Source organism: Caenorhabditis briggsae (assembly GCF_000004555.2).
Source record: "Caenorhabditis briggsae complete genome, chrV, whole genome shotgun sequence".
Taxonomy (NCBI): domain Eukaryota; kingdom Metazoa; phylum Nematoda; class Chromadorea; order Rhabditida; family Rhabditidae; genus Caenorhabditis; species Caenorhabditis briggsae.
Genome location: NC_013488.2, coordinates 10,936,822 through 10,950,351, shown reverse-complemented (window position 1 = coordinate 10,950,351; position 13,530 = coordinate 10,936,822). Strand labels below are relative to the sequence as shown.

Genomic DNA, 13,530 nt, shown 5'->3' with positions numbered 1-13,530 from the left:
TCTCAGTTCCTCGACGCTTCTGTGTTTTTTGAATTGCAATTCCCCATTTTCATAGCAGTTTCAGTGAGAAAATAATCGTGAATTAATTGTCACCTTGTTTCTTCTTCAGGAATAACTTGAATCTGTCGAAAACTCCGTTGCGAAAAAGTTAATTTCAGATTCTTTTTCTATGACTCAGGTAGCACTTTGCTACAATTGTTCTGAAAGTTCCCATTGTCATATTTTATGACTCCATCTAAAAGTCCTTTTACGACTCTCGTTTCCTCCTTTCCCAATCGATCCCTACTGAACTCCCGTTTCAACCAAAACTTCACTTGAGCACTTGACAAATTGACCATATGGATCAGATGCCTCTGTCAATATTTTACCCCACCGAAACGAAAAATGCGTTTTTAAATGGGGAAATAGTAGGTGACACGTCGGCGATGCGAGACGAGATTTATGAGCCCCATCGGACACTTTCTTCCATAAGAGAGCCTCTTCTTATGTATTCCTTTTCTTTTTCCAAGTAGGGACTCTTCCTTAAGATTGGCTCGCTTGATACTTTTTCGGCTGGTCATTCTGAAGGGCGGCTCCCTCTCTCTCTCTTAGACCCTACCACCACCATTTCCCAACACCACCACCATGTCTACCCCAACCATTTTGGAGCATGGAGCATATACTTGGTGCATTTGTCACTCTTCTGGCATCTCGCCGCAGCGCCTTCTTCCTCCAAGCTTCATCTTCTTCTTTTCCTTCTTCTGGCGCCCATCTGTTTTCCATTCGACTTTTCTCCTCTTCAACAAAATATGCCATTCTCATCAACCACTTCCCCATTCGTTTTTTTTTCCGATAGCCGTTTCATCGTTCAAAGATTCCTCCTCATTTTTTCTCGATCATTTATTTTCTCATTTCAATTTTTTTCCAGAGATGAAATAATGACATCATCATCAGAAGGAGAGATTCTTCAAGTTGGACAGGTCATCAGAGAACGATGGAAAATAGTGAGTCTATCTGGAGAGAATTACTGTAGAATCATCTCTTTTCAGAAGGCGAAAATAGGTGGAGGTGGATTTGGAGAAATCTATGAGGCCACAGATGTTCAGAATCATCATGAACGGGTAGCAATAAAGGTATTTCTACTAAAATTTAAAGGATTTCGACACTCAAGCATTTCCAGGTTGAATCTAGCAAAGCGACGAAACAAGTGCTCAAAATGGAGGTCGCAGTTCTTCGACGACTCCAAGGTCTGTCTTCTGTTTATGACGCATTTACGCTATTTTTTTAGTTTTTTTTCGAGCTGTCATCAAAAATCTAATTACGTCTGTCTCGTTGGTGAGCTGATGCTGTAACAAAACTGAAAAATAAGACTTATACCATGTTGAAAAACATTGAAAACATTGACTGAATCCTTTTTGAGTCTTCTGAACATCTGAAAAATAGCAATCCAATATCTGGGTTCTGATTTGCAGGCAAAAAACACGCGTGTAAATTCTACGGGTGCGGTCGAAACGACAAATTCAATTACTTGGTGATGAGTCTACAAGGCAAAAATCTGGCCGATTTGCGAAGAGAAGCACCAAAACAGTGCTTCAATTTGAGTACGGCCGTTCGAGTCGGACTACAAATTCTAAACGGGATCCGCGAAATTCATTCAATTGGATTCTTGCACAGAGATGTCAAACCGGTAAGATTATCATTTCCATAATTTTCCTAGAATTCGTACCACAAACACAAAACTTTCCCGTCCTAAATATTATTCATTTTTTCTCTGAAAGAACCTACTGTGAAACATGTAATAGAAGGGCTAGCTTTTAACTTCGAGCTAATTTTTCTCGGTTTCTGTCAAAGATATGGAAAAGTTGTCAACTGATAAATTGTTTAACATAATATCAAAGACGTTTTATAAGTTGACACATTTCTTATATTTTTTATAGGAATTGAGATAATTGAGCTCAAACTTGACAATATGGGGAGTCTTTGTATTACAGGTATTACGGTACTTGAACCATAGTAACATAAATCTCATCTAAAATTTCAGTCGAACTTCGCAATGGGACGAACATCACAAACCATGCGAAATGTGTACATGTTAGATTTCGGTCTTGCCCGTCAATATTTGAATGCAAAAGGAGAAATCAGAAGTCCCAGAAGTGCGGCTGGATTCCGAGGGACTGTTAGATATGCAGCTGTCACTGCACATAAGAACAAGGAAATGGGAAGACAAGATGATTTGTGGTCCCTTTTCTATATGCTCACAGAGTTTCTTCAAGGACAGTTGCCATGGAGAAAAATTAAAGACAAAGATGAAGTTGGAAAAATGAAAGAAGAAGCAGATTTGAATGCTCTTTTGGATGACTGTCCAAATGAATTACATCTTTTTGCGGCTCATTTGAAAACTCTCGGATATGCTGATACTCCTGATTATAACTACTTGGAATCACTTCTCAATAAAATCGTCAAAGAGTGAGTCTTTAATTTTGAGGTGTTATTTTGAAATTTCGTATTTCAGCAATGACATCAGTTGGGAAGAACCGTACGATTGGGAATTGGGTTACGATAACATGGCGAGTAGACAAAAACAGCAAACAAATGGGAATATATCAGCTAGATTGAAATCCCATACGACCGCAGTAATCAGAGATCAACGAAACGAGAACAGGTATTGTATTTGATGATTACTTGTTAATTTAATGATTAATGTTCAGGGCTCTTGATACGCAAGCACCGATAACAATGGGAGAAGATGAAGACGAACAAACGAATGGACAAATGGCAAATTTAGGGGCGGGGTTCGAAAGTGCACACGAAAAAGCGGCGGAGAAACCAAAGTACAAAAGGCACGAATTCCTAAAGTAAGAGTATTACAAAAAACTTTTTTTAAGTTTTAATGTTCAGACCTAAATATGGAACTGTAAATTTGGATGTTATTGATGCTGTCAACGCAAGATTCGCAGCTTGTGACGAAGAAAACTATCGAGGAGGATCCGCAGATGTTGAAGCAAACTTCCAGTTGCCATCTTCGATCTTGAAAACTCAAGCACAAGTTGCAGAGTCTTCTCTTTCTATTAAGAGGGTTGCAGGACTTCCTGTTGACAAAACAAGGAGTAATAAATCCATTACGGTGAGTTCTTTGGCAATCGTCTAGACATACCTTGAATTTTTTCCATTTGTGATAGAATTCGAAAACCTTCTATATTAGCATCATTTCAGCTATCCATCAACAACCGATATAAATCTGGTGCAAAAACAAATAAGATCTCGTCATTCGATAACACAAATGCTCAAATGGATGACAATTCAGCGAACAATGTGAGAACTGCTCAGACGATAATGAGCAAATGGCAAGGATCATTTGACGCGAGTTGTGAAGAAATGATGGATGGTGCAGACACGGAAGAAAGAGCTCAAGGAAGACTGAATCCAGCATTCCGTATGTCAAATTTCTAGTAGATCTCTTTTGAGTATTAATCGTTTTCAGCAGTTCCAAAAGCTTCTTTACTCTCAACTCCACGATCAATGGACTCGAATACATCACCGGGTGGTAACTCCCCATCTTCTCCAATGAATCCAAGAGCTTCTCCAATACAACGTGATCTAAATACGGAAAAAGAAAGTTCATAGTTAACAAGCTGATTAATTTCAGAACGCCGACTATCTCGATCAGAAAAAGACAGAAATGGAATGCATCGGACGGCAAGTTGTGGAGCTCCTCAATCAAACAGTATTATTAGTCATTTCAAGGGATTGATCAATGTAAGCTCAAAAGTTTGAAATCAACCATCACTTTTTTCTTTCAGTCCTTCAACAATCTCGGTGTTGGTAGTCGGTTATCAAGAACGACGTCCATTGATGAAACTGCGAATCGCCAAAATTCTGCACCTCCTCCAACGAGTCAACACCAAACGGCCTATCGAAACGATGATAACAGTTACGGAATGAGACATTCGACATCGATGGGAGTTCAAAACAGTCAGAATACGCAACGAATCAGTGCAACGTTTAATGCATTCGAGTCGCCAGAAGAACGAGAAAGACGAAGAGAACGAAGAATGAGACGACGAAGTGTTGAAAGCAACGGAAGAGTGAGTTTTTCTTTTAAAGTTTTCAAATAATTTCTCAGAAACTTCTAGAGCAATTAAAAAACAGGTACTTTCTGCATTTTGGGAGAATCTCGTCTTATACAAGCAAAAATAATTCATGGATTTCGGTTATAGGTCGAATTGGAGACTCCTCCTCCATCAGTTCGTTCTCCAGTCATCGTCAACAAATCATCAGTTGTTCATGCACCTGCAAACTCTCCTCCTGTAAAAATTCGTGATAACGGAATCGACGAAGAATTCCGAATTCCACTCGAAGAAAACAACAAACCGCTGCTTTTCTATAAACGAAAAAGATATCAATTTTTGAATTTTCCAAGAACTTCATCTAAATCATAGCCATAACCAGGTCTCTTTTTTTCTCAATTTGTTTTTTTTCTTTCTGTCCCAGTCCAGTTCTTCTTTCTTGTCAACCACACGTTTATGACATTTTCTAGTCGAAAACCTATTTTCTTGTCCTCAACAAACACTTTTTTGCCTCATTAATTTTGAATACCAAATATTGATTGCTATGGTATCTTTAATGACTCTTTCTTACTTTCTTCTGTGCCATTCGGTTACGGTAATTTGCAATAAAAACTCACAATGGTTATTCAAGTGACATTGAATCGAAATCAAAAGTATGACAATTTCATGAATAACAAAATTGACTGAAGAGCTTGGGTATTTTAGAGATACCGTAATCACTCTAGTAGAAGCACACCCTATAATTGCCCTTTGAGCTCATTTATCTGAATTTCTATAAGAGATATGGAAAATGTGTTAACTAATAAAATGTTGGTGATGTTATGAAAAAACATTTCAACAGTTGACAAATGCTCAACATTTTTCATAGAAATTCAGATAATTGAACTCAAGGGCAAGCATAGAAGTGGCGTTCTATTATAGTGCCTACGGTATGTTCAAACTTGTTCAATATCAAGAGCTCGGTTTAGAATTGATTCAAAAGGTGTTTATAATGTGGAGCGGGAGGAAAATGCAAAAAAAATGTATTATTCATCAGTGTCACAGCCTTCCGTACTCTTTTTGTCGAAAAATTTTCCAGTCTACAAACTGAATTCAATGCAAATTATATTTTTCTTTATGAAGAATGTTTGGAGCTAGTCTAGTTTCATCTCACATGACTCATTGTTCCGGGTATTGAATTTTGGAACAACAGCCAACACGTGTAGTTCTGAACTTTTGAATTCGATATATTCAGACTCAAGGACAGTATTTTCTCATGATCGAGCTACCTTCCTGAATTCGGAAACGACCTATTTTTGAAAACAAACGGAACTATTTAATAAGATCGGGCTTTCAAATTTTTAAACTCTATAGTATCCTAATATTGAATTCTATATTCTTCTGACTCTGGTCACATTTATTCTTGTTCCGCATCAGAATCGCTTTTTCAAATAACGTGATAAATTCCATGAACGCCCATATCCTGCCTATCGTCTAGCTTCCGATGCATCTAATCAGGAAATTCGAGGAGGATGTCCATTTTTCTGAGATCTTGTTTTCCTGAAGATGTATTTTTTTTCAAAAAGTTTTCCACCTAAATATAGTATCCCACGCACTTGACTCATGATTCCCTAACTACTTGAGAAAAAATGGATGCAGCTTTTTTTGTCTTTCTTTCCTTATTTTTCGAAATTCAGTTTTACTATGCAGACTCTTTGTCTCGTTTCCAATGGAGACAGTATTTCAAAGATTGGTGAAAAAAAAGTAAAATTTGTGTTTGCAATAAAAAATGTACTGAAATTTCTTTTCAGCAAAGGAGAAAAACTCGAGCACAAAAACGGATTTCTATACATGTTCATAACAAAATGTGATTCTTCGCGTAGATCTCAATTTTTCTCCCACAACACATAATTAATCTTGATCATCATCAGTTAGTCAGGGGCTCTCCCTTACTAATAATCCTTTGCTTTTTTCTTCTTCGTCAGTATTTTATCCGGACGCAAAATATTATTTTTTTTTGTTCAAGCTCACAGAAGGCGGCGTCTTCTTCTTCTTCCCTTCTTCATGTCCGTGTGAATCGCACCTCTATTATTCATCACGAGTGTATAAAATATGAAATATTGTTTCATATATAATGTATAATAGGAAAAAATGGATGGAAAGAAGCGGGAAGAGAAGAAGAACGAGAGTGAGAATGAGAGGAGACACCCGATATTTTAATTGTGCCCTTCGCTTCTTTTTTTTCTATTGGCACCCCAGTAGAAGTGTCTCTATTTGCACTCGATTCATCCCACAGATATCCACGTCTTCGCGCTTTCTCATACTTTTTCCACGTCTTCCATTTTCCAGTCATTTTCCTTTTCTTATCTGTTTTTCAATGCATAAGATATCACAAAACTAAGAAACACAAAAGGGACTTGATCTGAGACCGAAATTCAAATCGAAAACAATAAAAAAGAAACTGATAATCCAATTGAACTAGGTTGAACTTGTTTAATCTTTTCTGATGAACTGGGAAATTGGTACTACAATCTCTATTTTTAGGTCAGCTTCCCAAACTGAACTCTTATAAATATCTTAGAACTAAAATAATAATTTTGTGAGATTATTGATGATCCTCAACAACCCTTGCTTGGAAAACTACCATATATTTTTGCAGTTGGTCTTTTTTTTTGTAGAGTTCGTCTTTTCGGTTAATGTAGACGTTTACTGTTTTTTTACTTTCTGTAGTTCTCGTTAGTTATTGTCATTTTTATGAAATTTCTGTTAACAACCAAATAATCCAAAAAAAAATCCCATGGGCTTCTATCAGGGCAAACGGATTATCGGTAGTCTTGCAATCCATAAAAAAACCCATGTTTTTTGAATCTTCATAATTATCTATCGCTATCTATCAGAGAATTGTTATTTTTCATATCTGGACACAAAATGTTGAATGTCAGTACCTCTAGATTTTCCAAAAAAAAATCTTTCAATGATACTCCTTTTTAAAGCCTCGTTACCGGTCTGATTGGCAAATCAGAACATTTTTTAGTTGCCGGTTGTTCACATATTGAGTCAGAATCCAAAGTGAAACCAGAGAACAAGATTCTGAACATTTTTGACCTACTTTGGTTTTTTAAATTTTTTTTTTCAAAGAACTTCTTTGACATCTTCATTTGCGTCCATTTAGTCATAAAAGAGTCACTCGGATACACTTTTGAATCACCATGGAAAAATCAGGTAGCTAGGCGTTCGGATGACGTTTATTTTTGAAATTTAGCTTTACTTCTTTTTTCTGACGTCTTCTATTTTGAAAAATACTACAATAGACAATTCAGAACTTCCTGATCCGAAGTCTATCAGAAAAGTTATGAATCTTCCTTTCTTTGAATTTTCAAGGCTAGCTCTTGAATCCTACAGTAACCACTGCAAAAAAAAAAGTTGCAGAAGAAACTGCCCACTCACTTCCGAGATAATAAGATAAGGAAAAACGGAGAGTGAAAAGCGGAAATTTGTTTTGCGAAATGAAAACAATTGTCTTTTACTTTTCTACTCCATCTCACGAGTCGTTGGGGAGCACGGCGACTGCTGCCCCCACATGTAATTAGGTGAGCCTGTTCTCATTTGCGTCTTTCTAGGTTTGGTACTTTTTTCTTTTCTTTTCTTTTTTGCTTTTTCATTCTTTTGGAAGGCAGAGATGGTTCTGGAATGAAAGAAAGTCTGAAGAAGGGAATGAAGGCAGCCGGATGTCATCGAGTGAGTATGTGTATGGAGGTCTGGACTTCTTTAATTATCCTGACTCTGACGAGTTGTCGTCTTCTTCTTCTTCTCCTCTTGTGCGTGTCTAACTGTGTGCGTATGCTCATCATTTTTGACTAAACTTTGAATGCAACTCCATTGTTATCCCATTTTTCATTTCTAGTTTTAGATGCTGCTCTTTTGACCAGTTTAACACGACTTCTCCTCATTTTCAAATAACTTATCTGGGTTACGGTAAGATAGGCATCAGAAGTTTCGATGATCATAAGCCTTACGCATCACTTTGAACTACAGATTTGGTTACTGAATCAGGGATGTTCGAAACGGAATTCGGAATCCCGACCGGAATCATTTCAAATCTTCTTTTTGGATTTAGAGCTTTTTGGACTACTGTATGCTAAAGGCGCGAAACGTTCATAGCAGGTCTCAAGCGGAAATAATTTCTGTTTATTGTGTTTTCGAACTCTTTTTGTCAATTTTTCGTATTTTCGTGATGAGAAAATGAGATTACGATACATCTGATTTCCGGAGTTCTGAAACTCGGAATTTCCGACATTCCTATGTTGAGTATTCCTTCTAAATTGTTTTATATTCAAAAAAGGAAAAAATCGAAATCAAAAAGAAAAATAACACCTTTTATGGGAAGTTTCAGGTTTCCAAAAAAACAATCGGACTAGAAAACTTTCAAAACTGTATTTTTTGTTGTTTACTCTCTCTCTCTCTCTCTCTCTCTCTCTCTCTCTCTCTCTCTCTCTCTCTCTCTCTCTCTCTCACAATCATCAAATCTTCTAAATGATTCTAAATTGTTTTGAGTTTCGGATTCATCCGAAAAAAAAATCCCACATAAATTTGATTCATCGGAACATTCATTCTATATTCTAAGATGTTTTTTTCGAATTCTCAAACATTTTCAAGCAATGAGTATTATATATATATATATTTTTTTTTCTACTTTCTGAAAGATTTTCATCCCAAAGATCTCATCTATTGTAGATGAGAGGACAGCTGGAGGCAGAGGAAAAATGCAGAAGAAGTGAGGGTAATCATCCGTTTTCAGAAAAACGAAGACGTACTTTTCCCGGGAGAGAAACACTAACAAAGTTGTCACCAATCAACTTTGGACAGCTTCTTATTCCGAGGTTCCCCTGTTTCTCATGTTCTCTTTTTTCTGCAAACACGTCTTCAGATGAACGATGTTTTCCTCTTACCCCCGCTTGATTTTAGGAAAATTATTCGATGAGTCATGGCTTCGAAATCTTTGGAAAATGTTCTGGAACCAGCGAATTCTGAGTATAATAAATATATGACTGCAGAACTCGCTCATGTTGTGACTTTTTAAGCTCCCTCCAGATGTCGAAGCAGAGGGGAATAAGCAATATTGTCACTCTTCTCACTTTCTAATTCATATTGCAATTTCTGTTAGTCAACCGCAAGATTTATATTTCATTTCATTTTCCATAAATCTTTTCTTCAGACTCTTTCCCTTCTTTCCTTTTCACCTGCTCTCTCATTTTTCAAATGACGTTATTCTATCAATTTCATATTTCGAAAGCTAATTTTTTTTTGTTTTACAGTCAATGGAGAGACCGTTTGCACTTCCCTATGATGTATCACCAATATACCATCCGTTTTCAAAGCTAGTAAGTCAAAAATTCTTTTTTTTTCCTTTTGGCACAAGTACACTTTTACGAGCTCGTTTTATGGAAGGACCTCTGACAATACCATTACAAATGTTATTAGTCTTCCAAGGGCATAGAAAACACAAAATGTAACGACCAAAAATAGAAAAAAGAGAAGCATGCTTTTAAAACTTGCACTGAAGAGCCTTTCTTTTTTAACTTTGACTTTGAAAAAAAAAAACAGGAAATCGTAAATAAATATTTGAGACTTAGATCAATTCCATCTGAATTCCACTTGTACTCATACTTGTAAACCTACCATAGTTTTTTTTCATAATCAATATTTTTGAAGGAACAAAAGTAGATATGATAGAATTCGACAAGTGCTACAAAACTATACTATTAGGAAAACTGTGTCTTGTCTATAAACAAATTTATAACCCATATAGTGGCTTATGGTGGTCCTGTCTATTGTTTTCGGCCTGATCCGTCTCTTACTTCATTCATAGACAAAGTACAGTTTTACAAATAGTATCATTTTGTAGTACTCGTTGACTTCTATCATATTTAATATAGTTGGTCCAAAAATATTTATTCTAATAAATCTATGGCAGTGTCCCGTTTACAAGTATGTTTGTATTAGATATAAATATTTCTCACTTTGGAAAGTTCGTTGTGATCATTTATACAAACTGAAATGCATTGAATTTTACAGTTTCAAAAACCATTCTTTCTCTTTTTAGTTTGAACAAAATTGTCCAAAGTTTTCCAACTTTGTTTAAGGATTCTTCGCCTAAATCCCCTCTTGAGAATCAGGAATCTTCTAATACCGTGGGACCACTATATCGAGTATCCGATATTCTCCCATGAATTATTTTCCAGGTTTTCAATTTTATTTTCTGTGTTCCAGACTATGGATCACTCAATGATGCCGGTAATTTCAATAACCCGAACTCGGCGTTGCTCTGTTAGTTCCCCACTTCGGTAAGTATATCTCTCTGTTTTTAATTTCCACCTGTTCTTTCCATTTTTTGAAACTAAAAAACTTGTTATGCCGGCTGTCAAGGCAACTTTGCTCGCCGTCGGAAAACGAGCTGTTTCGTGCGCATTAATCAAAATTTGAAGACGAAAATTTGTCTTTCGTCCTGGCATTTCGCCGTTTTTCGCATCGAGTTTATAAGATCCTCAAAAAGTCATAAGCCCGTTTATTCATTTTTCATTTCTTTCTTGTTGTTGTCTTATATTTCCAAACACCCACCATTTTTGACATGACTCTGACACAAAACCAATCAGCGTGGGCCGAAGGGACTATTACTCGTAAATCTAGGGGGGCTTTCAGAAAAAATTGGCTTTGCGTCGTCGCCTCGGTCTCTTGCCAAGAAAATGAATATAATTTCAGATTTACTCGTACATTTTCTGAAGATTCGTTGGATTCGTTGGAGAAGAATGGTCGGAAAGAATTGAGAAGGCAACGAATCATGGAGAACGGTAGCAGTATTGATCAGGTTAGTTTTGGAGTAGAGTCGCTAAGATCTTAAGGAACTATTTGAACCATTTTCTAGCGTGACATACTTTATCTAAGAGATCTCTGTATGATATTTCGCTTCCTTTGTCCCTGCAGGTTTCTCAATTTCAAATAACAGTCTGTTTTTCTGCATCATTCGTAGACACCTCTTGTAAGCTTAGCATTCATAAAAAAACTTCCTATCAACAGTTTTCCTATACAATCCTAACTCTTGTTTTGTTAGAAAACTGTCTGATTCAAGTTAGATGGCATGAGTTGGGGAAGATAATATTGTTTCCCATGTGACCTCTAACCAGCAAACTCATCTCATTATTCTTATTTTACCATCAGTTTTCTCAATATGGCTGACAGCACAGAACCCTCCCGAAAACCATCATACTATTCACTAAAAGCTCATTGCCCAATTCCATTGATCGTTATTTTCCAGGAGAAAAATTGTCTGAGTCCCCTTACTCATACTACTTGCCCACATTTGGGTCAAATGGGTCGTTCAAGAACCGAATGTCCAGAGGTGGAGAGTCTTCGTCTTCCGCTTATGGTATCGTTTAGATTTGAATCTCCGTTTAGATGTTGTTTATTTGTTTGTAGGCTAAACGATCTGCAGGAGATCTTTCGTGTCCACCATCACCGACTCGTCGCAATTTGAACGAAGTCATCGGTTAGTGGAAGATGATTAAAATTCAGATAGAATTCAGAAAATTGTTTAGGGTTGACTGCATATCAGCAAAAGCTTCTCACTCAAAGCTGGCCAAACATCTTCACCACCGGAGCCAGCGGCCCATTTGCTAACAGCCTGTTTGCCACATTGAGTGCACGGAATGCCAAAGCAAAGGAGCTGCTGACAAAGGCCAATGGAGTAGCTGTATTTGCAAAAAGCGACATGGACTGCAGCATGATGCACTGTCGGGTTACTGTAGAAGTGTTGGATACTGTCATCAAAAACTTGGACGCTGATCACTCTCGTGTTACTCAGTACCTGACCGAAGTCGGAAAACAACATCGTCATCTGAAAGCAGAGGGTCTCTCGAGTGCTGTCTGGGATGATCTAGGTGATACAATCATGGATTGTGCTCGTCGTCGGTGTGAGGCAGTTAGAAAGCACAAAGAACTCAGACGCGCATGGTTGGCAATCATCGCCTACATTATGGACAATCTTAAACAGGTGGGGAGCCTCTAGAACTTTGATTTTGAAAATTTTTAAAATTAAAACATTATTTTTAAAGCGTCTCATTTTCGATATAAAAATAACTGAACATTTTTCAATTTTTAGGGACAGTCAGTAACTCGAGCCAGCTCTAGCTACGACTTGACCAATGATTCGTCTAAAATTCCATGCTCAAAGAAGAACTCGGGCAACTAAATCCACATAAGTAATCTGTCTCTTGCTTGTACAACTTTCCATCTCATTTTCTTTTCCTCCAATTTCCCCATTTTTGTTCGCTTTTTTCCGCATATCTTGCGATTCAGACTTCATCCTTCCCGTTATTCTTTTTTCTGTGTTAAAACACTGTATTTTCATTCTACCCAACACATTGAGTTCCACACCCACACAAAATCTCTCCACAGCAAAAAGTTTCAACTTTTTATTTTTTATTTTTGGCAAATTTTCTTGTCGATGTTAATAAACAAAAGAAAAAAATCCTATGGATGATTATGATCGGAAGAGAGAACACATACACATGTTTTGAACTGGTTGAGCATATCTTTTGAGGAGGAAGACAGGTGAGAGAAGGGCATTTTTGAGTGAAGATTCAGAGTAAAAAAGTGAAATGAGTGAGAGCCTGAGCGAGAGGTGAACAGAAGAATGAACAGATAACAATAAATATACAAAAAAGGGATTTTGGAGAACACCGGATTAGTTCAAATGAAGAATCGGATTGAACTACAAGACTCTGAATATGGATGAGCAATTAACAAAAAGAAAAATACAGTGGCTATTCAAGAATGTCAAGTGGTTCGTTTCATCGGAATCTGTTCATAACAAGGAAGTGATCGATCACCTAAATATTATGAATTCTATCGAAAGAGAAAAAATGAATGGCGTTGAATGGCAAGATGATATGTTGTCGTATGGATTCGTGGCACGAGATGGCTGATGATATGGGTTAGCTACTGATGGTCGTATGTACTATACAATTTCCATCTTTTTGACTTTTTCGTCTATTTCGTCGGAGCTTGATACTAGCTGAAAAGTTTGCACTTTGAAAATGAGTGAGTTGAAGACTTCATGGAGTTCGTGCTCACACAGGTGATTCGCGAACAATCCGTTACGGACGCTCCGCGTTCGCNCNCNGCCTGNGCACGNNCCGCGTGCCTGATCNACTCCAACCTGTTTTTAAGTATCCTATCACGTGTTTTTGACGTAAACTAAATAGGACTGACTTCTCAACAAAATATACCGCCAAACCTGCAGTAGAAGAGCCGGCCTTTTTACAGATCCAAGGCTCCTCTGGAGGTCCATTATATTAAAGGGTCTCTTCTATTAAAGGAACCCTTGAATTAAATGGTCCTTTCTAATACAGATTTTACGGTAGCTTCTGTCGTTTTCTTACAACTCCACTAAAACCCGCAACTTTGATTTTCCGTTTATCACTGTTCCACCAAAAAGTTCTAGTGGAAT

General features: G+C 37.2%; 3 protein-coding genes across 3 annotated transcripts in view; 2 read left to right on the top strand and 1 right to left on the bottom strand.

The window, feature by feature from the left end:
• Positions 1-917: 917 nt before the first annotated feature.
• On the top strand, positions 918-4,418 carry CBG09510 (the record flags this gene model as incomplete). Its single annotated transcript, XM_045237661.1, has 12 exons — positions 918-1,112; positions 1,160-1,226; positions 1,452-1,666; positions 2,021-2,445; positions 2,492-2,641; positions 2,688-2,834; positions 2,878-3,103; positions 3,193-3,412; positions 3,461-3,571; positions 3,626-3,735; positions 3,780-4,082; positions 4,197-4,418. The coding sequence occupies 12 exons, from the start codon at positions 918-920 to the stop codon at positions 4,416-4,418; spliced, it is 2,391 nt and encodes a 796-aa protein (XP_045094029.1).
• A 4,925-nt stretch (positions 4,419-9,343) lies between these two features.
• On the top strand, positions 9,344-12,270 carry Cbr-glb-24 (the record flags this gene model as incomplete). Its single annotated transcript, XM_002636972.1, has 7 exons — positions 9,344-9,406; positions 10,296-10,369; positions 10,785-10,890; positions 11,338-11,448; positions 11,499-11,568; positions 11,618-12,072; positions 12,181-12,270. The coding sequence occupies 7 exons, from the start codon at positions 9,344-9,346 to the stop codon at positions 12,268-12,270; spliced, it is 969 nt and encodes a 322-aa protein (XP_002637018.1).
• A 768-nt stretch (positions 12,271-13,038) lies between these two features.
• Positions 13,039-13,530, bottom strand: part of Cbr-bus-19 — a gene marked incomplete at both ends in the record, with an annotated part of 3,059 nt that continues 2,567 nt past the window's right edge. The window contains one exon of the mRNA XM_045237660.1: positions 13,039-13,095. Within this exon, the coding sequence (XP_045094028.1) occupies positions 13,039-13,095 (57 nt within the window). The remainder of the gene's footprint in view (positions 13,096-13,530) is intronic.